This window comes from Thrips palmi, unplaced genomic scaffold (genome assembly GCF_012932325.1).
Source record: "Thrips palmi isolate BJ-2018 unplaced genomic scaffold, TpBJ-2018v1 HiC_scaffold_2, whole genome shotgun sequence".
Lineage (NCBI taxonomy): Eukaryota > Metazoa > Arthropoda > Insecta > Thysanoptera > Thripidae > Thrips > Thrips palmi.
Genome location: NW_023144629.1, coordinates 4,384,152 through 4,409,073, shown reverse-complemented (window position 1 = coordinate 4,409,073; position 24,922 = coordinate 4,384,152). Strand labels below are relative to the sequence as shown.

At 62.7% G+C, this 24,922-nt stretch overlaps 3 protein-coding genes across 3 annotated transcripts; 2 read left to right on the top strand and 1 right to left on the bottom strand.

Moving 5' to 3' along the window:
* Positions 1-112: 112 nt before the first annotated feature.
* On the top strand, positions 113-12,915 carry LOC117647048. Its single transcript, XM_034388531.1, has 12 exons — positions 113-1,682; positions 1,718-2,502; positions 7,578-7,859; positions 8,474-8,858; positions 8,937-9,225; positions 9,967-10,256; positions 10,337-10,518; positions 10,600-10,702; positions 10,780-10,941; positions 11,024-11,223; positions 11,305-11,513; positions 11,597-12,915. Exons 1-12 carry the CDS (start codon positions 177-179, stop codon positions 11,755-11,757), a joined length of 4,554 nt encoding a protein of 1,517 aa, XP_034244422.1. The 5' UTR covers positions 113-176; the 3' UTR covers positions 11,758-12,915.
* Positions 12,916-13,284: 369 nt separating this feature from the next.
* On the bottom strand, positions 13,285-16,543 carry LOC117647389. The gene is made up of 6 exons (XM_034389117.1): positions 16,383-16,543; positions 15,778-15,882; positions 14,355-15,207; positions 14,157-14,275; positions 13,663-13,781; positions 13,285-13,449 (listed from the first exon to the last, which is right to left on the bottom strand). Exons 1-6 carry the CDS (start codon positions 16,429-16,431, stop codon positions 13,285-13,287), a joined length of 1,410 nt encoding a protein of 469 aa, XP_034245008.1. The 5' UTR covers positions 16,432-16,543.
* A 2,671-nt stretch (positions 16,544-19,214) lies between these two features.
* On the top strand, positions 19,215-24,344 carry LOC117647307 (tyrosine aminotransferase). Its single transcript, XM_034389013.1, has 7 exons — positions 19,215-19,636; positions 21,776-21,880; positions 22,181-22,248; positions 22,370-22,528; positions 22,606-22,947; positions 23,025-23,336; positions 23,658-24,344. Exons 1-7 carry the CDS (start codon positions 19,366-19,368, stop codon positions 23,940-23,942), a joined length of 1,542 nt encoding a protein of 513 aa, XP_034244904.1. The 5' UTR covers positions 19,215-19,365; the 3' UTR covers positions 23,943-24,344.
* Positions 24,345-24,922: the final 578 nt, after the last annotated feature.

Sequence of the window (24,922 nt, the reverse complement as noted above, 5' to 3'; positions counted from 1 at the left end):
CTGGCTCTGCTGGCTTGGCTGGCTGCAGTGCCGTTACTCCGCCTGCCCCGCCCGCCCCGCCGGCCTGCGATGTCGACTCTGGCCGCGGCCAGCCCGCCGCGCTGCCCGCGACGCCAGCCGCGGCAGCCCTGGCCGTCGAGACTCCAGGCGCTCCAGCCGCTCCAGCCGCCCATGCCATGCCGCCAGGTGGGGAAGGGGAGCCGGGGGAGACGGACTTGGACTACGAGCCAGTTGGCCGCGGTGCGCCGCACCATGAGGTCAGTGGCGAGGTCGGCCTCGCCCTCGCGCTCTCGCTCGCGCCCAACCCCAACAAGTACACCAGCCTCGTGATGATCACGCCGCCAGAGTCACCAGTGAGTGTGAGTGTAGGCCCTGCGCGCGCCGCAGCCGTCACGCTGCTGCACACCAACCTGGAGGAGGAGGCCGCGGACACGACAGCCCGCGAGGACGCCGCCGTGGTGGACGAGGATGACGACGAGGATGACGAGGAGCCCGGCGACACCGAAGGCCCGCCCATGCCGCCGCCGAGGAGGGCGCGCGGTGAGGACGACGTGCAGGTGGTGACGGGCGGGGACACGCTGTCCGCCGTCATCTGCCTGGAGGAAGGGCTGGCCGACGACGACTCGTGGGTGGAGGAGATGGAGCCCGACCGCGAGGCCGACATGGATGAGGTCGACATGGACGACGCCGACCTGGACGACGCCGAGGTGACGGCCACGGACACGAGCTCCGGGGACGAGGCCTTGGAGAGCCACACTGCGGACCGCGAGGAGGAGCTTCGCGGCTACCACCGCGCCGCCATCGACTTCACGCTGCACACCATCCTGGAGGAGTCGTGCGAGGAGAGCGAGACGGAGCAACGGCCCGTTCCGCGCGCGCGCGCACCCTCCGCGTCCGAGCTGGAGAAGTACTTCTTCTTCGAGCTCGGCGGGGCAGGCGCTGCTCAGCAGCAAGACGCCATGTCCGAGACCAACAGCTCCATCTACAGCGAGGGGCTCGAGTCGCTGGGCACGGAGGACGGCTACGGCGACGAGGTGACCCCCGAGGAACAGACGGACCCCGCCGAGCTGGCGTCCTCGCGCCTCGAGAAGTACTTCCTGTCCGGGTTCATGGGCTTCCCCGGCAGCAGCCGCAGGGACTCCGATGGCAGCGTGGGCAGTGACAGCGAGGGCCGGCCCAGCCCGGAGCAGCGCAGGAAGAGGCTGGTGAGGGCGCGGGGCACCGGCCGGGCGGCATACAGCTCGCAGGACAACCTCAACGCCACGTCGCCGTCGGTGCCGCCCGCCGAGGCCGAGGTGGAGCCTGAGGAGGGCGAGGAGGGCGAGGCGTCCAGCACGGAGGAGGAGGGCGCGCCCGAGGAGCCCGCCCTGGCCGTGGACGGCCAGTTCGACACGGTCAAGAGGAAGAAGAGGAAGCGGTCGGTGGGCAGCGGGCCCGTCGTGCCGTCCGCCCCCGCGGCCGCAGCCGCCCCCGGCTCCGGCGCCGCGTCCTCGGACGAGCGGGAAGCCTGCGTGTCACCGCCGCCCGGGCCGGGCCAGGACCTGGCCGCGTCCAGGAACAAACAGCACAGCCGGGACAGCGGTTTCGTCGGAAGCTGCGATGACTTGCTCAACAAGTCCGCCAGCGACTCGAGCAGCAGCGGTGCCGCCACGCCGGCAGACCCCTGCCCCGCCCCCGAGCCCGCCCCCGCCCCCGCGAGGACGTGCGGGTGCCGGAGGATGTCCCCGCCCCCGTGCTGGCCGCCCCCGTGGTGGCCGCCCCCGCGGCCGCGCCGCCCCAGCCCTCCCTGCGCACCACCACCCCGCCAACCACGTCGCTGACGAGGCGTGACAGCTTCAACAACTGGAGTTCGGACGAGGAGACGAACCTCATGATGTCCAAGATGAGGGCCTTCTTCAAGAACATGACGGGCCCGCAGCAGCCGGCCGCGCAGGACGCGTCCGCGGCGCCGGCCCGCCGCAAGCCGCCGCAGCTCGTCTACTTCGAGTCGGAGCTGACGAGGCTCATGAAGACCGTGCCGGGCATCCGCGACGAGCAGGTGCGCGAGCTGGTCGAGTACCTGAGCTCGGAGGACACGTGGAGCGACTCGTACGACTCGTCGGACTACACGAGCTCGGACCTGGAGAGCGCCGCGGGCAAGCGGGCCTCCAACAAGCGTGCGCTGCAGGAGCAGATCTCGGCCAGCTGCCAGCAGATCATCAGCAACTTCGACACGGCCTCGGCCGCCGCCGCGGCGCCCCCCGCCGACGAGACGTCGCTGGTGTACCAGCGGCTGGTGGCGTCGCTGTCCAGGATGGGCGTCGACGCCCAGGACGCCCAGGGGAAGGCCAGGGCCGCGCCCTGCGCGCCGCACTCGTCGCCGCCCATCTTCGCCAACAAAGTGATGCAGCACATCGGGGGCAGGCTGGTCGCCCTCATGCACGAGGTGTCCGGGGGCCACGGCCAGCCCCACGGCCAGCACGGCCAGCACGGCCCCACGCCGCGCGAGCGATACGTCCACAGGTGAGTGCATCACCATCACGGCCTCTGCGGTGACTCATTGGCTGCTTCTACTGCACTGTGGAGCGACTCGGCGGGGCTTTTCGTGTTTTCCCGCGGCGTGGCAGGGACTCTGCCGACTCCGTTATCTCGGCAAGGAGATGCGCGCCGACTCGATGACGCCGCCGTGCACCGGGGGCCGCGCCAGCCGAGCTTAGGTCGGAGCGACGTTGGAGTCGTGACGCAACTCGACATGGGAGTCCGCGGCGCCGGCAGCACGCCCTGTGCCATTTCATTTCTATAGCCCGCTTCGCGTAGCTTCGCGCAGCCTTAGCTTCGCACGGCCTGGCGCCGCGTGTGTCCCGGCCGTCCCGGCTGGCGCTGCCTTATTTGGGCGACTGTACAACCAACCCCCCGGCCCGGTGTTGCACCAGCGTCGTGCGGGGTAATTGTGAATCGCAGGTGGGTTGCCCGGGTTGCCCCTCGAACCTGTCTGGGCCCCGAGACGGCCGATATGGGCACTGCGCGCAGGGCAAGGCAGGGCGCGAAGCGCGAAGCGGCCTGGAAAGCCGTCTTTGTCCATTCTCTCACTTATCTGTCCCGGTTTACCTGGCGTGGGAGGGGGCATGCGCGCCGGGTTATCAGCCAGCAGCAGGTCCCGCAGTGCGTCTGTCCGGCCCGAGCCATGGGGTCCGCGAACCTAGTGCTCTGTGGGGCCTCCCGTCGGGGCGCGAGAGAGACAGAGCGACGAAGCTGCCCGCGCCCCCCGCGGCCCTCGCGGCCACGGAGAAAAGGTTGGCCTGGCTTCGTGCGGATCGGTCTGGGCCGCCAAGAATGCCGCGAACGTGACGCCGCGAGCACGTGTCCGAGTGGGAGAGAGACTCGGAGAGAGAGGGGGCGAGTGTCATTCGTGATGCCACCACACTGATGGGGTCGTAGGCGTGCGGGCCGGCGTGCCGCGTGCCGGACCCACACCGAAGACCGAAATGGCCATAGCCAGCAGAACGGCGGCGGCTTGGTTCAAGCGGAGCGTGCCACCGCGCCCCGCCGACGTCGTGTCAGCGTTTGAGTGGCGAGATGGCGCTGCTAGCCGAATCGGCTTTTTCGTTTACGTATTTGCGATGCCGATAAGCGGCCGCCGTCAGCCGGGCGTTTCTGTCTCTCTCGCACCCTGACGGGCCTTACGGGACGCCCCACGAGTGCGAGAGAGACGGAGCGCCGAATCGCCGTTGTTTCGGCGGCAGGCGTTTTCGGCCTGGTTCCCCATTATGCGGGGAGGCTGCGGCTCGCTGCGCGTGGCATAGCAAGTGGACGCTGCAGCCGTTTGGCTGCTAATCGCCTACCGGCGCTCTGTCTCTCTCGCACTCACGGGGCTCCCCGTGAGGGTGCGAGGGAGACAGAGCGACGAACCGCCTGTCGGAATGGCTCGGCTGGCGGAGGGCACGAAGTGCACGTTTTCGGCTGGGCCCGGCTCGGCCCACACCGCCTGGCCTGTCCTGCCACCACCCGGGCCGTCCCGGACGACACGTCGTTTTGTAAGGCGTAAAAGCCAAAGGCCGTCATTTCGGTCGTCAAAGTCGTCGCAAGGCGCGCGGGGTGTACACTGTGAGGACCAAGGAGGACCGGGCGGGCGCTGCCTGCCAGGTGCAGACGCTGTACGCAGTACGTAGTCGTCACGCGCCAACGACCCCCCTCCCCTTCCTTCCTTCCGCCCCGTCTCCCGCCCCGCCACGGTTGACACGTGAAACACAGCATCCTGCACGCGAGCCCAGATTTTTGCCGTGTTTTCCGGCCGTTCTGTTGACGATGCATTTTTGGCGGCAGGAAAACTAATGTAGATTAAAATGGACGATGCGTTTCGCTGTGCAGCCTGCACTGGTAGAATGTGAGTGGGCATGCTGCACCACTGCCGCTTCTAATCCAACAACAAAAAAAATTCAAAATTATTATTTTTAACGGTTTAAGCGCCAAATAGCGTTTTTCGTAACTGACGCTGGTTGTGCAGGGAGGATGCCGTCACGGGCTGCAGCCTGCCTAGCCGGCTTGTAGTGTGCCCAGCAGCGCCGACTTGTCGGAACGGTCGTTGTTGGCCGGTGGGTTCGGCGCGCGGGGGCGCGGCGGCAGCACGGCGGCAAGCAAAAGAAAAACCAACACTCTTCTCAATTTGACGATGAGTGGCTGCCCATTAAATTGGGGCCCGCGGAGGAAGGCGCGGGGGCGGGGCGGGGCGGCGGTCGAAGTGGAACGAAATGCGCTTGCTGGTGGTCAAAAGCCCCGGCCGCCGACGCGGGCGGACGCGGCTGCCGGCGCGGCGTGCCTCGGGATGGGCGTGCCTTGGGCGTGCCTTGGGCGTGCCGAGTGCAACTATCGGACCGAGAGGCAGGCGAGCTCATTTGGGTCGCGCATGACGCGGAAAGAGCAAGGTGCATCATTAATTCAAATTTAGATCCAATCCCGTTTTCTGGTGGAAATCTCTCTCTCCCCATCTCTCTCTTGCGCCTCTCGCCGTCCATCCCTTCTCGCGTTTGCGGCGGGCCGAGCTTGGCTGGGCCTGCCTGCCTGGCTGGGCTTTACTTGTGGTGCAGTGGGTTGTTATCACGTGGGCTCCGCCATGGGGCTCCGCGGCTGCGCACCTGGGCGACCGCTGCCTACACTGTCAAACGCAACGCGTCGTCCGGGACTCGCGGTGCGACCCGGCTACAGAGCCGTGGCGTGTCTTTCCACGTTTTTAAAAGATTACCGAGATCGATCAGCAGCAGTGTGGTGAGGCATTCGAAGCCTGCCCACGGAGAGGAGAAGAGAGAGATGCAGCGATTTCGGTTTCTCGACGGCGGAATAATGACCAATCGAGGCCAGGCCGTGCGGACGCGGACAGACTTGCTCAGGGACAGGCGAGGAAAACGCAGCGGCGGAATGAGAAAAAGTAAATGAAAACGCACACACACACACACACACACACACGCGCGCCAAAGAGTGAGAGTTGAGATTCGATCTCATTCAGACGCCTGCCTCTGTGTGTGTGTGTGTGTGTGTGTGTGTGACGTACGCCGATTACCGTACGACGCCGTGCTTGTACACACACTCGGCGGCGAGCATCTCCATTTTTTCCCAGGGCGTTCCCTTTTCTTTCTGCAGTGTGGTGGTATGCCGGCGGGGCGCGCGGGGCGTGTGTACAGTGCGGTGCCGGAGAAGTGCCCCAAGTTGGCGGGGCTGGCGCGGCAGTTACGGAGACCTCCTCGGCGCCGAGCTCGCGCGACGCAGAGACGCAGACCCTGGTAGACCGGCTGCCTTGCAGCGAGCCGACTTGCTCTGCGCCGGGTGGCCCCCCTCGCCCCTCGTGGGGCCCCTCTCTAGGCCCCTCGCCCCGCCAACACTTTCACTCCCTAGACTCGCGTCTCGGGGCCCGTGCCCTGCCCTGCCCTGGCTCGCCACACTGCCAGTTTTCTTGACGGGGGCCTATTTCATGCCGAGGGGGAGTACTAGTAAGCTTACTAGTGCAAGTCGATGTACCTGCGGGCCCGGGGCTCGGAGGTCTCTGGACCCCCGCCGGCCGCCGTCTGCAGTGCCTTGTCCTCAGGGGGGCGTTTGCGTGCTGGGGTGGGGTTGACGTCCGAGTCTCCGACAGTGCAGGTCGTTTAGAAAAGTTGCGTCGGTTAATTCCGAGTGGTTGTCGCGCCACCCGGCCCACGCCCGCGGGCGCAGCGCAACGCGGCACGGCACGCACTTCAAGACAGACCCCCGCGAGGCATTTACACTGCATGCGTGTATGTGTGCACGTGTGGAAAAGGAGGGGGGGGGCTTCGACCTACAGACACCCTGCCCACTCGGAGGTGCCGCCGTGTCTTCATTAAACATCCGCGCGCGTGTGTGTGCGTGTGTGTGTACGTAAACTGGCCTCACGCCTTGCGCTTGACAGCTGGAGGACACTGTCGCTCGCTGCCTCGTCGCTGCAGGCGTTTCTCGAGTTGCGCGCGTTCGCGTGCGTGGATGAGCGAGTGCGCGGGTTCGACTCCCACTCGCGGGGGCGCGCTTTTTCATTTTTCGCCCAGTGGCGGGTCACAGGCCGCGCGTCGCCGCCGAGGGCGATGGCCCGGATGCCCCCCGCGGGCTGCAACGACGCCAACAACGCACCCCCGTGCGGCGGCCCGCGAGTGCGAGAGAGACAGAGCGACGACGGCACCGCCCGGAATGAGCTGCTTGCGCTGGGCCGGGCCCTCGGCCGGGCTCGCCGGGCTCCGACTCCGGGATGCTAGCTTCTTTGCGGCCAGCAAGCCGTGCTGTTGCTGCTGCTCAGGGGCATAACAGCAGAGAGGGGGTGGGGAGGGGGGCAAGGTGAGATTGCCGACGTTGCCAACTCGTGCTGGCTGCCAGCCCCGCCAGGGCGGCCGGGGCCCGCGGTGCCGCGTCGCACCGGCCAGGCAGGCAGGCAGGCAGCCCAGCCCACCGCAAGATGCATGGATCGCAACGGCTTTGCTGCGCGCGGCGCGACGAGTATTTAATTTTCTGGCCGTTGGCCGCAGTGATGTCAGTGCGGTCTGCGGACGGCGGCGTGACCCGGCCCGACCCGACCCGGCCGGCGCCGAAGGTGCCGCATTGGAATTCCGGATAGAATCGACCAGAAACTGCAGCGAGCTTCGATAGGTTGGCGTTTGAAGGCGAACTTTTTCCGTCACTGACTGTTTTGAACCCTATCAGAGCTCGCCTGCACTGTACGGACCTGGCTGGCGCCGGGCGTGCCCGAGGCCTGCCCGAGGCCTGCCGCCCTGGCGTGAGTGGCGGCTGATAAGAGGGCAATCATGAAGTGCGTTCGCGCTTTGCCGTTTTGCGGCGGTGGTGGTCAAACAAGGTCGGAATTATACAGACCTACATAGCCCCTAATGCTTGGCGGCGCGCGTCCAGCGTGCGTCCAGCGGGTGCGAGAGAGACAGAGGCACGCCGGGCAGGCCTGGGTAGACACGCGTGCGGCACGCTTGGGCTCACACACACACGGGCCGGGCCGTCCTGCACCCGCTTCTCCGAATACGCCCCACTTTCGAGCGCCATTACGATCGTCCGGGCTTCCAGCAGAACGACTAACGACTGGCTTGTTTGCTCCGCAGGCGGCTGCACCAGAAGGTGTCCATCACGTCGACGACCACCGAGGAGGACGAGGACTCCGTCACCGACACCGAGCCGGACCGCGGCGGACGGGCGGCCGCGGCCCCGGCCTGCGACGCCGTCGGCGCGGCCAGCGGCGTGCTCGCGCGCTCCCGCTCCCACGACCTGCTGGGCGGCGGCCCCGGCGAGCCCGGCCCGGACAACGCCGACGACCGGGAGGCCTCGGACTACGAGAGGTTCTCGTGGAGGGGCAGCTTCGAGTCGGCGCTGGCGGCGGACTCCAGGTGAGCAGTGTTCCAGCCTCTTAAGACAAGTGTAGCGCCTTTGGACCCGGGGGTAGCCTACCCCGCCACGCAGGCCAGCGCGGCGTGTTGCCTACCCCGGACTCGTCAGGCGCCCCAAGAGCGCTGCCTTCAGCAAGCTGCATTCGTACGCGGCGGGGCGGGGCGGGGCGGGGCGGGGCGGGGTTCGGCCAGACGTCACTGCCGCCTTCCCTTGACACACATCGTGCGCCGCTTCGCCGCTTCGCGCGGTGCGTTGCCATGGCAACCGGAGATGCGCGCCGCGCCCCACCACCCACACCCTCACGACGACGGCGAACCCCAACCTGGCGGTGGCCCCCGCGTGAGAGTGTGTGCGTGCGTGTGTGTGCGTGTTTCGAAAGTCCCGACGCTGTAATTTGATTGACAGCGGGCACGGCGGCACGACGCGGTGGATATTGCTCACCTCGTCTGGACATTTATACGACACGCGTGCAACATTGTTTATCATGGCCGTGGGCTGCGGCTTGTTGTTGCTGCCGGTCATGTTGTTGTTTTTCTGACGCGGGTCGCGTTGCGAAATGCTTAATACGGGCTTAACAAACTGAGGCTGAAGTTTTCTCTGTCCCCCTGCGCAGATCCCGCCTGGGTCCCGGCGAGGCGGCCTCCATGGCGTCGATGGCCTCCATGGCGTCCATGACGTCGGGGTCCTCGGTGCTGAACGCGGCGGCCAAGCGGCGCTCCGCCGGCGACCTGTTGTACTCGCACCGCAGCCGCGAGCACCTGGACCGCGTCCGCTCCTGCGGCTCCATCGGCGGCATCGGCGTGGCCGTGGGCTCCGGCAACGTGGGCCCCGGCGGCGACCTGCACTGGAAGGCTCGCCGCGCCTCCGTGCCCGACGCCAACATCTCGGGCGGCTCGGCGGACGGCGATGACGACGACGACGGCGAGGACGACCTGGACGACGAGGAGGGCCTGGGCGACGTCCAGGCCAGGTCGACGACGCTGCCGCGAAGCCTGCAGGTTGGCTAGGGTTTACTTTGTGGTGCGTGTGATTTATTACCAGACTGGGGGAATCATGACTTTCTTTTCTTTCCGCAGGCCACGCGCGGCGCGGGCACCAACAGCCTTCCCCGGCTGCCCACCTCAGGCTCCGGGTCCACCTCGGGCGCCGCCCTGCTCAAGATGAACGCCCTCGGGCAGGTGCAGAGCGCGCGCTACCGGCCGCCCGGCTACTCGCGGGCCGCGGCCGCGTCCGGCGCGGCGGCCTCCACCGCCACCCTGGGCAACCCGCCCAAGAGGGCCATGTCGGCGCCGGGGCTGGGCCCGCACCAGCCGGCACCGCACCCTCGCCGCGACCGGAGGAAGCACCTGCAGCAGAGCTCGCAAGGTGAGTGAGGCAACGGGGCGTCGACGGGGACCTCGGTGACGTCCTCCAGGCCGCCTGCCGCGAGTGTCGCGTTGCGCGGGACTGGCTGATAACTCGGCCGCTGCGGCGACGGCACGGCACGGCCCGGGCGAGGCTGATACTGGAAAGGGGGCGGAGCACGTGGTGCGCGCCGAGGACTCTAGCTGGCTGCAGCCGAGCCAGGACCACGACGGCAGTGGAAGCCATGTCGGCGCGGTACTACCGCGTGGACGCGACCGTGCAGCTCCACGACCTTTACGGCGTGCAGGGCGTGCAGGGCCTCCAGCACCGCTCGCGGCGGCCCAGGACTGCGACGGGACTGTGCTGCTGGTCCGGCGGCCGCGACGCGCTCAGCCTGTCGTCCAGCGAGGAGTCGCTGGTCCTCGCCGCCCCGCCCGCCGAAGCGGAATCGGATTCGGAATGCCTGTTGGCGCGCCCCGCGCCTCCCGCGCCCCTCCTGACGGTCACTGAGGAGCCCGCCGACCTGGACGCACCCAGGCAGAGCCCTGCGCCCAGGGAGCCCTCGCCAGAGCCCCGGAAACCGGAACTGCTTCCCGTGCCCGCGGCGCCGACCGGACGTCCGGTGTCCTTCGTCGCACCCGCGGCAGTTAAGGCGCCCGAAAACTCCCCCGCCGCCGTCGCCAGTGTCCGCGCTGCCCGCCCCTGTTTGCAGTGTGCCCGTGCTTTGACCTGTTGCTGACGGTTTCTGTTCTGTGCCTGCAGGCGAGTTCTCCGTGGCGGCCATCCGCGGCGCCGAGCTCAAGCTGAAGGGCGACGACTCGTGCTCCGACGCGTCGGCCTCCCCCGTGCCCTTGATCACCTCCTACAGCGCGTCGCCGTCGCCCGTGTCGGCGCGCGCGCAGCGGCCCGGGCGCGGCTGCCTGTCGTCGTCGTCCAACACGCTGCCGCAGCTGCTGGGCGCGCGGGGCTCGACGGCGTCCTCCACCTGGCTGGGCGACGAGGACGTGCTCAACGCGCGCCTGCCGCCCATCACCCAGGTCACCAACCTCGGGGTAAGTGCGCTCTGTGCTCCCTTTGGAATTCCCCAAACGCCCCGTTTCTCTGTCTGACTCCCGCTTCGCTACCCCCGCAGCGGAGCGACTCCATGGCCAGCGTGTACTCCGGCGCCGGGGAAGGTCGCTACGGCACGGTGGCCGTCAGGGGCGAGGTGGAGTTCGGCCTGCAGTACAACTACAAGGAGAAGGTCCTCGAGATCCACGTCGTCCAGTGTCGCGACCTGGCGCCCGTCGACGCCAAGAGAAACCGCTCTGATCCGTAAGTCATTGCATATTTGTTGTAAACATTTTTGTGTTTGAAAATTTCGGACATGAGTTATGTTTCTTATTCCATTTGCAGGTATGTCAAAGTCTACTTGTTGCCGGACAAGTCGAAAGGGGGCAAGCGGAAAACAAAAGTGAAAAAGCACACATTGAACCCATACTTTGATGAAACACTGAAGGTTTGTGCAGCAGATGAGAATAATTTTTCTTTATCCTATGTCGCTGGGCTATGCTAAATACGACATTCTTGTTGCAGTTCCACATCAATTTGAAAGGGCTTGAGAGTCGTACCTTGTGGCTCACAGTTTGGCATTCAGATATGTTTGGCCGCAATGACTTCTTGGGAGAAGTTATGATGGGTTTGGAAAACAAAATATTTGATGACCCATCACCCCGTTTTTATCCACTACAAGAAAGGGTAAGACCAAATTTACTCCTTTGGTATGGGTCTCTCTCACGATGGATCTATTGGTATTGACTATGGGTGTTTGTTGTTGCAGACTGAACCGTTTGACGATGCCCAAAGTTATCGCGGAGATATGATAGTAGCCCTAAAATTCATACCTCCAGATGTGTCTGGCAGCACACTGGGGAAGAAAGGAAAGCGCTCTTCCAAGGGAGAGCTTCATGTTCTCGTCAAAGAAGCCAAGAACCTTACAGCATCCAAAGCAAACGGTTCTATGGACCCTTTCTGCAAGAGGTGAGTTCCTACGTTTATATCCATGAACATTTTTGGTTTATTCTCTATTCTATCGGTAACTTGCAATTATTTTCCTTGCAGTTATCTTTTACCTGACAAGGGGCGAAGTTCCAAGCAAAAAACAGCCGTCATTCGAAGATCTTGCAACCCTGCTTGGAATCATCCATTTGTATACAGTGATGTAAGCCTTCAAGAGCTGTCAGAAAGGGCACTGGAACTGACGGTGTGGGACCACGATCGAATCGCCAGCAATGAATTCCTTGGAGGCATGCGGTTCAGCTTAGGCACAGGTTGGTGTTTTGTTTTCTTTAGCTCTTAGTGCATTTGCTGTTGCTCCTGCTGTCGCTGACCATAATTTTGGATTTATTTGCAGGAAAGCACTATGCTAAACCGGTTGACTGGATGGACTCTACTGGAAAGGAAGTCACCCTGTGGCAGCAGATGCTGGAGAGGCCTAACTTGTGGGTCGAAAGCTCAATAACACTGAGATCATCCCTGGAGCGCTCGGCTGTTCCAAGCAATTCTATGACTTGAAGCAGCGGAGCGAATATGAGCTAATTTATATTATGTTGTGCTTTCTAGTCTCCCTTGCCAGTGCTCATTGCTCACCAATTGTTTTGACTTAAATTCTTTGAAATGGATTTCCAGATATTTGTATTATCCAAAATTGACTCTGTTTTGTTTTATTTTTTGTTTGAATCGAGAAATCCTATGACCATTGCTCTGCAGGGAGATAGTTGTTCTAATCGAATGTATCAGAAATTTTTATACTTTTCCTGTCATGGAATGAGAAGTGCGTGTTGGCACCTTTTTCACTGCCATAGATTTAGTGGACTGTTCGAGAGTGCCTTATAGTGAACAATATTGATAGACTAGATTAAATCCAAAAGTAAAGAAAACACTTCTCGAGCAATGTATACTTCAACACAATTGTTATCTTATGTGCCTTTATTAATTTACTAATAATTTTATTGCATTCAAAAGTGTTTGCTGTCAGCAGTGAAGACTGGTACTAAGACTGATGTGGATTCCAGTAGAGTAATGTCATTTAAATTATGTAGTTGTGATTATAATTCAACACAAAAAGTATTGATTTTTTATATGTTTTAATTCAACTTACTTTTGAAACAAGGGATGTTGGATGAAATTAATATGAAGACAAATTTTGATGGACAATGTTCATGAGGGTCATCTGTCCAAGTATATTTTGGAGTATTTCTTAAGATTATACAATAACTCCTACCAATGCTGTGATACTGATTTCTAGCTTCTAGCTGGCTACCGTTTTGTATTTAATTGTTAAATGTTTGTAAGAATTCAACTACCATTGCTGCATATTGACCAAATGTCAGTAGTGGCTCTTGGCGAGGATTTTGCTTCCTGCCATCTTCCAATTGAAGGTTTTAGTCACGTGTCTGTACATTATTTGAAAGTAATTTGTAATACTTCCATGCCCAAGAGACAATGTAGCTTACTGACTCCCATTATACTTTGTCTCACTGTGTTTCTATTTTCTCATGAGTCTTCAAAGTTCAACAAACATTTATCTATTTATTAAGGTGTTTACTTGTGGACTAATATATTTTTGTTTATTTAAAACCGTTTTTTTTTCTTTGAGAGGTTGTCTAATAAGTGTTGTACATGGAGACAATTTTGTATCTACTGTGAAATAAATAATCTAAGTCCAGCATTTCTCAATCTTCTTTATTTCTCCCACAATGCCATAAGAGAACTAACTCATTGGACGAGCTGAGCCATAAGATCAAAACAGACAACAAACAACTTGGTGAGCAAAAACAAGGTCCTCACCTGCAGTGGCGGCGAGAGCCCCTGCGACTTGCGCCATGCCGCGCTGTTACACAGGGGAGATGCGCGGGTTGCCTACCCAGCGTTTCACAGGGGTTCACCGAAGGACACGAAAACAAGTTGATTCGAAAGTACAGTTTTCGGGATTGGAACAGCAAACGGAAAAACAATAGATATTAAATAAATAACAATAAATAAATAAATAAATAAATAAATTACATATGAACAAATAAATAAGGCGGGAAGCGGGGCGCCCTAGGCGCGGAAAGTGGAGGTCCTGGGCGCCGCCAAGGTCTTGGACAGCCACCGGGCGTGCTGGCCGAGGGAGGCGTAGGACCCCGACGGCGTGGACGCCAGGCCGTGCAGGGTGCCGTCGCACACCATGGCCGCGCCCTCGCGCGCGCGCACCGCCAGCACCTGCTGCAGGGGGAACCGCGAGGGGAACGATCAGTTCAAAGTGGATTGAGAACATTCTGAAAGCATTCTCCCAGATCCGGGCCGGCCCAGCACCTCTACTGGAAACACATCTCATTCAGAGTAGACGCGAATGCACCTCTTCGGCATTACCTCCAGTACACTGAAAGGATTTAGCGATGCTTCCACAGTGGAGGTACAATACCGGTGGCGACTTACCTCGCCCGCCGCGATGGAGGTCTTGAGGTTGGCCACCTCGCAGCCGCTCAGCTTCATGTGCACGGCCTGCGCCGACGCGATGCGGCCCGCGCACACCGCGCTGGTCTCCACGCCGAGGCCTGCAACGACGTGCAGCGACCAGGATGAGGACGAGGTGGACGTGGTTTGAGGGAACCGAGGCAGTGGAAGTGACTTACCGTTGAGCCGCGCGGCGAGGGCGTAGCAGGTCTTCCCGGCGGGCAGGCCGAAGGGCAGGCCCGCCTCCAGGCCGACGGCGGGCAGGCAGGCGATGCAGGACGGGGAGGGCGCCGCGGCGGGCGCGCTGGCCGGGCCGAGGCCGAGGGGGAGGCCGACGGGGAGGCCGACGGGGACGTCTCCGGGGGCAGGCCCGGCCGGTAGGAACAGCCTCACCACGGCTGTCAAACAACGAGGGTAATGAAGCCTCGATCGCAACCCTGGCAGACGAGACAATCCGAATCATTGGCGGTGCTCACCGACGTCGCTGGCGTCATCCGCGCCGCCGCGGTACTCCGGGTGCACGGCGACGTCCCTCACGGGCATGGACACGCCGTCCACGCGCAGCGCCACTGCCGCCATGCCCGCCTCGAGCAGCCTGGCGGGAAACAAATAGAGTGTTTCAAGTTGGGGCACACACTGACAGCGGTGCAGGGTGCAGGGCGCAGCAGACCCACCTGTTGGCGCACACCGCGGTGGTGACGGCGGCGTCCACGCCCACCAGGGTCCCCGAGCACAGCGTGGCGCCCTGCCGGTCCTGGAAGCTGCTGCGCCAGCACGGGTTGACGTCGGTGCTGGGGCTGCGGCACGACGGCGACACCAGCACGGCCTCCTTCTCGACGTCGGCCACCGCCACCACCTCCGCGTCCTCCTCCTCGTCCTCCGCGCCCTGGACCTTGTAGTCCTCGGACACGGCGACCACGGTCTGCCCCGAGGCCGGGCCCAGCGGCACGCGGAGGCTCTCCGTCGTCGCCGGCGGCGTGCTCACGACGGTGTCCTTCTCGGAGACCTTCCCGGGGTTGACGTCGGCTTCTTTCACGGTGTCCTTCTCGCCGTCCTGGACAGCGACTTTGATGGCGTCCTCCTCGGTGATTTTGATAATTTCCTTGTCGTCGTTTTTGTCAGCGACCACGCCACCCTCGTCGGCCACCTTGTCAGCCTCCTTGACGGCGTCCTTGACGGCGTCCTTGTCGGCTGGCTTGTCGGCGTCCTGGCCCTCGGCCGGCTTGACGCGGATCTCCGTCTCGATGACGTTCTCCGCGTCGTCCGAGGGCTGCAGTGTGGTGGCGGCCAGGGCGGGGTCCTCGGTGGTGGTGGTGTCGGCGGGCTCCCCGGGGAGCGTGGCGTTGCTGCGCTCCACGTACTTGCAGCACGAGAAGTGCGCGGCGGGCGTGAAGGCGGCGCGGAGGCCGTCGCAGTGGCCGCCCTCGACGTCGGCGGCGAAGTCCCTGTCCAGGGTGCAGTCCGTGCCGAGCAGGCAGTAGCCGGCGCCGCCGCCGCAGGTGCGAACGCCCAGGATCACGAACAGGCCTGCGCCGAGGAGAGTGTCAGAGGCATGCCGTGGTCGATCAAGTGCCGCTCGATCTAGGGCAGGCGCCGCGCCGCGCCCACCACGCCGGCGCACTTGTTCAAGGCCCGGGGCGTGGCGGCGGGTTTATTTCTGGATTCTGGAGGAGCAGCTCCACGCCGCGCCGGCCCGACGCGCGGACGGGACACATCTCGCGGACCCGACCGCCACGGCGGGGCGGGGCGGGGCGGGGCGGGGCGGGGCGGGGCGGGGCGGGGCGGGGCACCGTGGTTGGTTCGAGTGGTGACGGCTAACGGTTCGAGACGAGCCGCCGTCAGGCAGCGAGTGTGGAGAAGTCGTTTTGTCGTGTCAAGGATTTCGCGTGACAGTCGCACTCACACACGGACATGAACACGTACACACGGACACGCGCGCGCACAGACTTTACGCACACATGCAGCAACATGCACGCCCTGCATGACGGGAAGAGACTGGCAGCCGGCCCAACCCCTCGGTGTGACTGCCGCGTTCAAAGTAGCGGTCGCATGCAGATCAAACACAGGTACACTGGTAATGAACGGAACGGTGCGCACCTGGGTCCACGATGGGCAGCGACTGGCCGAGGTGGCTGCCGAGCACCAGCACCAGCCCGGCCAGGCACAGCGCTGCCCCGGCACCACGTGCTGCACCAGCACCACCTGCGGACAGAAAAGACACACTGCTGTCGCCTCAAAATCACGCGGCACAGACGAAAACTCACGCTGTCGTAAAAAAAAGAAAAAGAAAAGAAGAGAGGAAATTTTTCTCGCCATTTGCTCCATTTTGGCTCCAGCAGTGACGCGCTGGGGGATCACCGTTACACCTCTCGGGATTTGATCTGCCCCCCCCCCTGCCCCTCTCCCACGCACTTCATTAGCATGGCCGACGGGGATATGGAGATTTGAAGGAGGCCCCGTTATCGAAATGCAAGTGATTGGGCGCCACGGTGGGCATGACAGACAGACAGGCAGACAGACTGACAGGCATGGACAGACAGGCAGACAGACAGACTGACAGGCAGGTTTCCTGACAAAGGTGACGATCGTCATGGTCACTTACTTCAAAGTGCGAGTGCGCTGCCGACACAGCTGACATTGGCTGGACAGAACCCTGGAGCCCCAGCCCAGCTGCCCAGCCCTCTACCAGTGTCCGTACGTACCGGCGGGGGCGGTGCCCATGGAGGTGCCGCGGCACCGATGGCGGTTCATGTCGGCGGCGCTGCGGTGTGGCGGTGTGTCACTTTCACGTTCACATTCACGTTCGGATTCACGCGCACATCGTCGTCCTGGGCGAGGGGCGTTGTGCGTCCACTGGGTCGCGCGTCTCGGGCGCAAGTGAGTCCCCACGCCGGCCATGCCCGCCATGCCCCAGGTCTGGACGGCCTGGACGACGGACGACGCCGGGGGGAGGGGGGAGGGGGGAGGGGCCGGGCCGGCCGGGCCATGACTCAACGCACAGGGGCCGCACCGCTACGGAGCCTACGGAGGGCCGTCCGTCCGGCATTCTTCCCCCCTCCACTCCACCTGCTGCTGCGGGGAGGGGGAGGGGGCGCTCGCTAGGGGGTGAAAGTGGCGGACTAGGCAATGGGAACCCGCCTCCACTAACCGTTCGTCGATTTGTTGCTGCACTGCAGGACAGCCACCCCTGCACGGCCACAAGTCCCGCCCTGCAGGCCCGGCAGGCGGGATTTTGCCGGCCGGCTGTTGGTAGCATTTCGCGCACTTTTCCCGGAAACTTGTCCATGGTTAGTGGCAGCCGGCCTGACCCAAGGCCTGACCTGGCCCAACAGGCGGTGGTTGCGCGCGACTCCGTGTCACCGCATAGCGCCGCTTAGTGGATGTTCGTCTGGGCGGGGCGGGGCGGGGCGGGGCGGGGCGGGGCGGGGCGGGCGGGCGCGGTGGCCGTTGGGTTGCCTGCCCCGGTCGGCGCAGCGCGACGGGCAGGCCGCCTCCGTCGGGTCGGTTGGGTTGCCCAACGTGCAGGCGCAAGGCGCACTGCGAGCGCGGTCTGCAGTGGACAGACGGAGGCAGCGAGCGGTTTCTCGCCGCGCGCGACACTGGCGACCGTTTTTGGGGACTAAAAGTGACCGCCGCCTCGTGGCCGAGCGCGCTGGGTGCGGATGTTCTCGCCCAGTAGGTCCGTGGTTCGTCGCCGGCCGTTGCCAGCTGATTTTCGAAGTTGTACAGTGTACAGAGCACACAAAAAAACGTTAATTTAACAACAAAAATATTTTAAACAAGAACTTAAAAAAAAAGAAATTGTTGTATTTTTTTGCAGGTGACGACTGGGTGCACTTTAGGTCCAGCATGGCAGTCACCAATTTTTTTTTTTTTAAGAAAAACAAAGTTAAGCCGTTCACAAGCGACGGTCTGTATAAACAAAACGAAAGGCGTTCTCAATTAGTTAATCCAGCCAAAATGTGCGACGGAGGAGTAGGCTGGGTTCGGCAGTCACACCGGTTGGTGGCGTGTTGTTGACAAGGGAGGGGTGTGTCCCGCGCAGCCAATCAGAGCTCGCGACCGTGTCTCCTGGCAGGCCTGGCGGCGCCGGGCAGCGCAGCCAGCGCGCTGCCTGCCTTGGCTGGCCGTCGGCTGCCGCGCGCCCGGCCCGGCCCTGCCCGGCCCGGCTTGGCACCACATAGAAGTGTTTTCGTCCGCCGATACGCTGATAGCAGGCGTCCACGCGGATGTCTGGAGCCTCCAGGATTCCTCCCGGAGTCCTCTTTCTCCAGTACGGACGCTCCCAGACGGCCGCGCGCCAGCCCGGACGGAGGAGCCGGGGGCCCTGGAGGGGCCCTGGAGGGGGCGGCAAGGGCGCGCGCACTCTGGGAAACTTCCACAGGGCTCGATAAGGAGGAACTGGTTCCTCAAATTCGGATTTTGTGTCAAAGACGCGGCAGCTCGAAGTGTCTGGAACTTGAAACGAAAAAATGAAGCGACGCGTCGGTTCACCACGACATGCTGATAATGGACGTGGATGCACTCGGAAGAGGAGGGGGGCGTACTGGTTCCTCTGATCGGAAAGAAAATGAAAACATCGCCGTGGAAATACACGCGGTGGTCATTGCCTGGAAATGCGCGGTTTGTTTGTGTTTACTAACTTACAGACAAACACTCACACACACACGTGCCGTTTGTTGCACGGCTGACATCAGCGCAACAACAGCGCAGAATAACAGCAGAAAACGGATCCTCTCCTCCGTTCTGTTGTCAGTATGTTGATTTGTTGGCCGACTTCCAACCCGTCACCGCGGTGGCCGCCGCCACAGCGTCCGTGACGTAAAAAGGATTTGAGGGTGACTTTGCGGGTACGGACGGGCCTTCACTGTAAAATGTGGGATTCGCGAAACCAAACCCATTCCTGCTCCGCCTGCCCCTGGAGTGCATCGAGTGAAAGAACCGTCGCCGTCGGGGCGGTCAGGGCGCGCGGACTTGCGTCACCAGGCCCCGTCCGCCACTGCCAAATCGCCGCCACTCTGGAGCCAGAACGTCCAGAACGTCCAGAACGTTCAGGGCGTCCCGAGCGTCCAGAACGAGGGCGCGAACTCCGCAGCCCGCAGAGCAAAATTTCCACTCATGACGTGTGCGTCGAGACGTCAGCGGCTCTTTTTCGGTTTGTTTCTACCTTCCACCCCGCTGGCTTTCGCAGCTTTCGCTTGCAGGGACCGCCCGGGCAGTAGGCCACCGGGCAGTCCACTGCGCACGCGTGTCGTGCAGGGGTGCCTACCCGCCGATCCGCGGGCGCTGGGCGTGGCGTTCCGCGGTGGCTCTCCGTAGATTGCCGTAGATCTGCTACTTCTACCCCTGTTTTGCCTCACTCGGCGACGAAAACAGCGAGAGCGAGCCTCCGGGAGGGGCAGGGGGAGGGGGAGGGGTCCACACGCGCCGCTCCGGGCCGGTCCGCCGGTCCGGGCCGCGCAGGACGCCGCCGGGAGGGGGCTCCTGGGGACCAAGATGTCGCCCACGGAGACAGGCAGGTCAGTCCGAGTCGCCGCAGCATAGGGAGACAACGTGACAACGCGCACCCAAAGTCCTCGAGTCCCTCCGGCGCCCCCAGACGCCCCCGAGTGCCCCAAGGAGTGCCCCAAGCCCAGTCCCGGCGCTGCAGGGCGTCGTCGGCACCCTGCGCACCCCGCCGCCACCATGACGCCACCCACCGCCCGATGCGGCGGCACCCCCGGCTCCCCCGAGCCCCAGTCGCCGGGCGGCCCCGAGGGGGCGTTGGCCGCCAACCCCATGGACTCCATGGCCTCCGAGGCCTCCGCCGTCGCGACGGGCCCGACGGGCCGGCCGCGCGCCTGGAAGGTGCCCGCCTCCGACATCGCCCGGAACACGCACAACTACATCCGGAGCATCGTGGAGAACATGCGCATCGAGCCACACCCCGACAAGCACATGATAGCGCTGTCTATCGGTAAGCGAACACCCCGCCGGCCACCCCACCTCAACCATCCCGTCAACCACTTCCACCCGACTCTCGGGCATCCCGTCAACACCCTGTACCAGTGTCCCTGCCTGTCTGCCACTATCAGTCAGTCACACCAACTAACAACCCCCTGCCGCACCGCCACCCGGCCCGCCAGCCCACCCTGCCCCCACCCCCTGCCGCCTAGACCCGCCACTGGCTCGTGGTGGGCCGCGGCCGCGGTGCCCAGAGGACAGGTCAGTTCCAGTGGCCTCACCGCGATCCTCGATTTGAAAACCGGACTCGCAGACAAAAATAGCCAGCCCTGCGGGCCCGTCTGCCCTGTCGCGCGGCCTGCGGCTCCAGTGGCTTCTTTTCCAAAAGCTTCTTCAAAGTCGTCGTCGGTGGGCGAATTTTGGACGTTTCTTCGCTTATCTCAGAGCGGCCACGAGCCTAGATGCAAAGCAGGGACCTTTCCAGTGACCGCTCGTCGAAACCGCACAATAGTCCACTCTTCAAACAACGAAAAGTTGCTCTTCACTCACCTTAAAAAAAAATAACAAATTAAAAATCAGTTTGAAACTGCCGCGTTCACATTCCGCGGGGCTCACCTCTGGCCGTCCTTCGCGTTTACAATTTCATTTGTTTAATAAAAAGTTGGAAAGAGCTGACTTAGTGCTCATCGGCGCTGTTGGCACGTTGGCACAGTGCCGAGAGGCGAGTGTCCAGTTGGGGACCGCTGGGGCCTGCTGGGGCGGCTGGGGCCCAATCGGGAGCGGGCCGACGACGGCGACCACGACGACGACGACGCTCGCGACCCGAAGACGAACTGAGCCCGTCGACGTTATTTCGACTTCCCGAGAAGTCCTCGTCGTCGGAAAAGGCCGAAGAACGTCGGGAACAATCGCTCCATTCGCAGTAAGGCGCCGGGAAAGGTGGCCGACCGACCCACTGAAAATGGATTCAAATGGAGCTGGTAAAAACCATAGTCACGAGTTTTTTTTTCCTGCTGACTCCGATTACGTAACTAGTTTTGACACATGAGGTGTTGGGAAGCAGACGACGCGTGCGTCGGAAAATGTGTTTCTCTCGAGTGGTACTAGTGTCTGAAGGGATGCCAACCCTAGACTAGGCAACTTCTCGAGAGCAAGGGCCCTATACTAGGCGGCTAGCTTCTCGAGAGAAAAGCCTGTGCAGCCTGGTTGGCAGGCTGAGGTTGGCAACCCTTTCCACACAACAGGTGGCTTGCTTTCGTGGCAACACTACTCTGTCCCCGCGCAGGGGCAGGGGTTGTCGCCGTGCCCCCTAGCAGTGCGGTGGTCCAACGACCTTGCCGGCGACCGCGATGTGCGGCGCGTGGCGGCGCTGGAGGCGTGTTGGCGACAAGAGCGGCAGGCCGTCTCCCATTGGCCGAGCCGCGAGGGGCTTGTCTGGAGCCTGGAGGCGCTCCAGCTCCAGCCCGTCCTGGAGTCGTCCCACAGCCGGCCAGAGGCGGATCCAGAGGTTTCGCTGGAGTACTCATGCTCGTGCACGCGCCGATCGGACTGCGGTCGGTTACCGCGCCAGCAACACCTCCACGGTGACGTCACGCTCGAAACGGGGGACATTTTTATCGGACCAAATTCCTGTCCGGCTGGACGGCCGGACGGCCGGACCTATGACGACGTGAAACCCCGCCAAAGGCAGTCGGCCGGCCGGGCCGAAGGCGATCCGAAGGCGATCCGAAGGCGACCCGAAGGCCACCGGCCGTGGCTTCTTGGCTTATCGCGAGTCCTAGACACCTACAAGTACTCAAACGAGGACGTGCCGTTTAACTGTTCCTCCGTTCCGACTGGGCCCCGAGTCCCAGCGTCCCAGACACCCCCTCCCCGGCCGGACGGTCCGGGCCCGCACCCAGACCGTCGGGACCGTGAGGACTGATACGCCTCTACGCGCCACGCCGCCACGCGCTACGCGCCCATTCCGGGTTACACTAGGCGGTCCCATTCACGGCGCAGTCCGCGGGGACGACGCCGACGGTGTAACCCGGGCCCCGACACAAACAAACTGACACGAAAAACTTTGGAAAATAATCAAATTTAACAACACTCAAAAGTTTTTGAAAAAAGAAAAATGAGCTTTACAGCGGAGGACTTTTCTATCCCGCAGGTGACCCGACCATTTTCGGCAACTTCAAACCGCCCGTGGAGGTGGTGGACGCAGTCCGGGAGAGCCTCCTCTCCTTTCAGTACAACGGCTACGCGCCTAGCTCAGGTAAGAGACCACATCACGCGGTTTTCCAAAGAGCGGGTTCGGATTCGATTCGTCGGATGCAGCACACCAGCACACTGCAGTGCTCATTTGCATATTCCCCTACGGAGAGTCGCAAAACCTCGCGGCCTTGGACCGCTGGCTCCAAGGTATCAAAACAAGCGGCGGGTGGGGGTGGGGGGCGTGGCGGCATGGCACACTGCATGGTGGCGCAGCGCTCCAGCCTCCAAGACTTGAAGGCGTGCACGAGGCGGGACGGGGTCAAACCGACGGGGCACAAATTTCACTTCGCCTTCTTTGCAGGGTACCTGGAGGCCCGCGAGGCGGTGGCGCGGTACAGCTCGCGGGACGGGGTGGACGTGGAGGCCAAGGTGAGTGCGAGAGAGAGAGAGAGAGAGAGAGAGAGAGAGAGAGAGAGAGAGAGAGAGAGAGAGAGAGGGTGAATTGGATCGGAGACCCGACCCGGCGTCACCACCCCTGTTTGTGCCGTAGGACGTGGTGCTCTGCAGCGGCTGCTCGTGCGCGCTGGACCTGTGCATCACGGTGCTGGCCAACCCGGGCCAGAACATCCTGGTGCCGCGACCGGGCTTCTCCATCTACCGCACCCTGGCCGAAGGGCTGGGCATCGCCACCAAGTCCTACAACCTGCTGGTCAGTGTGCCTCCGCCTTCGGCTGTCCCTCGCTTCGCTTTTCCCACTCACTGTAAAACCCTCTTTCGCCACGGCAGGCCGAGCGGTCCTGGGAGGTGGACCTGGCGGGGCTGGAGGCGGCCATCGACAGCGAGACGGCCGCCATCGTCATCAACAACCCCAGCAACCCGTGCGGCTCGGTGTTCCGCCGGCAGCACCTCCTGGACATCCTGGCCGTCGCGTCGCGCCACCGCGTGCCCATCATCGCCGACGAGATCTACGAGCACCTGGTGTTCCCGGGCGAGCGCTACCACTCGCTGGGGTCGCTGTCCACCGACGTGCCCGTCTTGTCCTGCAGCGGGCTCACCAAGCGCTTCCTCGTCCCGGGCTGGCGCATGGGCTGGATCGTGGTGCACGACCGCGGCGGCGTCCTCGAGGAGGTGCGTGGCCGTCGCCGTCCTCGACCGCCACTTCGATAGGTCGATCCCCGTGTAACGCTCCGAGTGTGTTGTCGCAGGTGCGCGGCGGGCTGCAGAAGCTGAGCCAGCGCATCATCGGCAGCAACACCCTGGTGCAGGGCGCGCTGCCCGCCATCCTGCAGAACACCCCCGCCGCCTTCTACGAGGACACGGCGCGGCGGCTGCAGCTGCACGCGCGGATAGCCTTCGAGTGCCTGCGCGAGGTGCCGGGCCTGAGCCCCGTCATGCCGCAGGGCGCCATGTACATGATGGTCGGCCTCAACATGGCCCACTTCCCCGCCTTCGCCACCGACCTCGACCTAGTCAACAGCCTCGTCTGCGAGGAGTCCGTGTTCGTCCTCCCCGGACAGGTGAGACCACCGCCACCGCCGGGCAAGTGCGAAAGCACCCCGCCATGTCGAAAGGGTTGCCAACCTCTGGGCAACTTCCCGAGAGCAAAGCCCTGATATTGCCCAGTCGGCAGGCAACCCTTCCGACACTGGTGCATTGTGGGAATGTTGTGGCAATGAACTGACGCGGTCGGCCACTCCGCTGCGCGCTGCGCCGTGGCGGCAGGCAACCCTTCCAGCTCGCGGCCGCACGCGCTTGGAGCGGGGCCAGCGGCAGGCAGACGGAGAGACACAGAGGCCGGCCGATTATTCAAATTGTCCTCTCCTTTCCCCGCCCCGCAGTGCTTCGACTTCCCCGGCTACGTCCGCCTGGTGCTCACGGTCCCCGAGGAGCAGCTGCGCGAGGCGTGCGCCAGGATCCGGGACTTCTGCCTGCGCCACTACGACACCGCCGTCACCGCCATCACCGCCATGGAGCTGGAGCCGGCCGCCGTGCTGGCCGAGGACCTGCTCGTCAACGAGATCAAGGACCTGCAGGAGGACATGGAGGTGGTGGACATCCTGGTGGAGGACAGGCTGGCGGCAGTGGCGGCCGCCCCCGGCGTCGGCCAGGTCGGCCAGGTCTGAAGCGTCCCGCCGCCCCGCTCCGCGGCTCGGGGCAGAGACCGCTAGTGCCGACGACGTCGTAGTGCGACACGGACTCCAGGAACACCATTGTGTGCAACTAGTGTCAGTGCGACGTCCCGGACCGGACCGCCCCCGGTGTTCCTTTGTCTCGACGCCTCAGGGCGTCGCAAGTGAATTCGTGTGCCATTCCTGATACTTTGGGACTTCCCCCGCCTGTTTCTTCTCACGTCGTACTTCGCACTCTCGCCGCCACCGTTGTTTCCACGCGGTGCTGCGAACGACTTCGGCGATCATCTTGTGTGCTAGTCGTATGAACGCGGAGAGGCCGCGCGTGTCCTGTGACTTTGTGTTTACTGTGTACAACTTTTCGATATGACTAATAAAAACCGAAACAACTCGAAACCCGGTCGACATTGCATCACCCGAAAACCCGCACCCGAGTTTCGCCTATTCACCCATAATTACGCCCCAAAAAACAAAAACAAAATCTCATTCAACGAACGTCAATGAAAGCAGATGATCCGTAGCGTTTCACAACTGCTGTGATAGCCGAGAGGTTAGAGACGTGGGATCGAGTTACCGCAGGCCGGCGTTCGAATACCAGCGTCACAAAAGTTTTTTCGACCTGCTATCCTACGGGTGGTGGTTCGAGGCCATCAGAGCGGAGCCGTGTGCAACAGGCCCACATGCCGGAGGTTCGACTCCTAACAAATATTTCCATTTAATTTTACTGCCTCACCCAGTTCGGTTAAAACCCGTGAACTTGAGCCCACCCCGAGCATGGGACGTGGTGGTCCAGGGAGTAGAGGCGTCGGTTCCCAGTGCTAGGGTCGGCGGTTCGACTCCCCCAACTTCTTGCGAAATTTTGACCGGGTCGGTCGAGTCCTGTTGCGTCAAGAACCCACCTCACGCCGATCCCCTCATCATGGGCCGTGGTGGCCGAGAGCGTAAAGTCGTGTGATCCCGATGGCGGGGTCCGG

Coding starts and splice junctions, on each gene's coding strand:
- LOC117647048 (XM_034388531.1), top strand. CDS start 177: ATGCCGCCAGGTGGGGAAGGGGAGCCGGGGGAGACGGACTTGGACTAC. Junction 1,683..1,717: donor CCTGCCCCGCCCCCGAGCCC/GCCCCCGCCCCC, acceptor CGGGTGCCGGAG/GATGTCCCCGCCCCCGTGCT. Junction 7,860..8,473: donor GCGCTGGCGGCGGACTCCAG/GTGAGCAGTGTT, acceptor CCCCCTGCGCAG/ATCCCGCCTGGGTCCCGGCG.
- LOC117647389 (XM_034389117.1), bottom strand. CDS start 16,431: ATGAACCGCCATCGGTGCCGCGGCACCTCCATGGGCACCGCCCCCGCC. Junction 15,883..16,382: donor CATGGGCACCGCCCCCGCCG/GTACGTACGGAC, acceptor TTCTGTCCGCAG/GTGGTGCTGGTGCAGCACGT. Junction 15,208..15,777: donor GCTGCCCATCGTGGACCCAG/GTGCGCACCGTT, acceptor TCCTCGGCGCAG/GCCTGTTCGTGATCCTGGGC.
- LOC117647307 (XM_034389013.1), top strand. CDS start 19,366: ATGACGCCACCCACCGCCCGATGCGGCGGCACCCCCGGCTCCCCCGAG. Junction 22,249..22,369: donor GGGTGGACGTGGAGGCCAAG/GTGAGTGCGAGA, acceptor TTTGTGCCGTAG/GACGTGGTGCTCTGCAGCGG. Junction 23,337..23,657: donor TGTTCGTCCTCCCCGGACAG/GTGAGACCACCG, acceptor CCCGCCCCGCAG/TGCTTCGACTTCCCCGGCTA.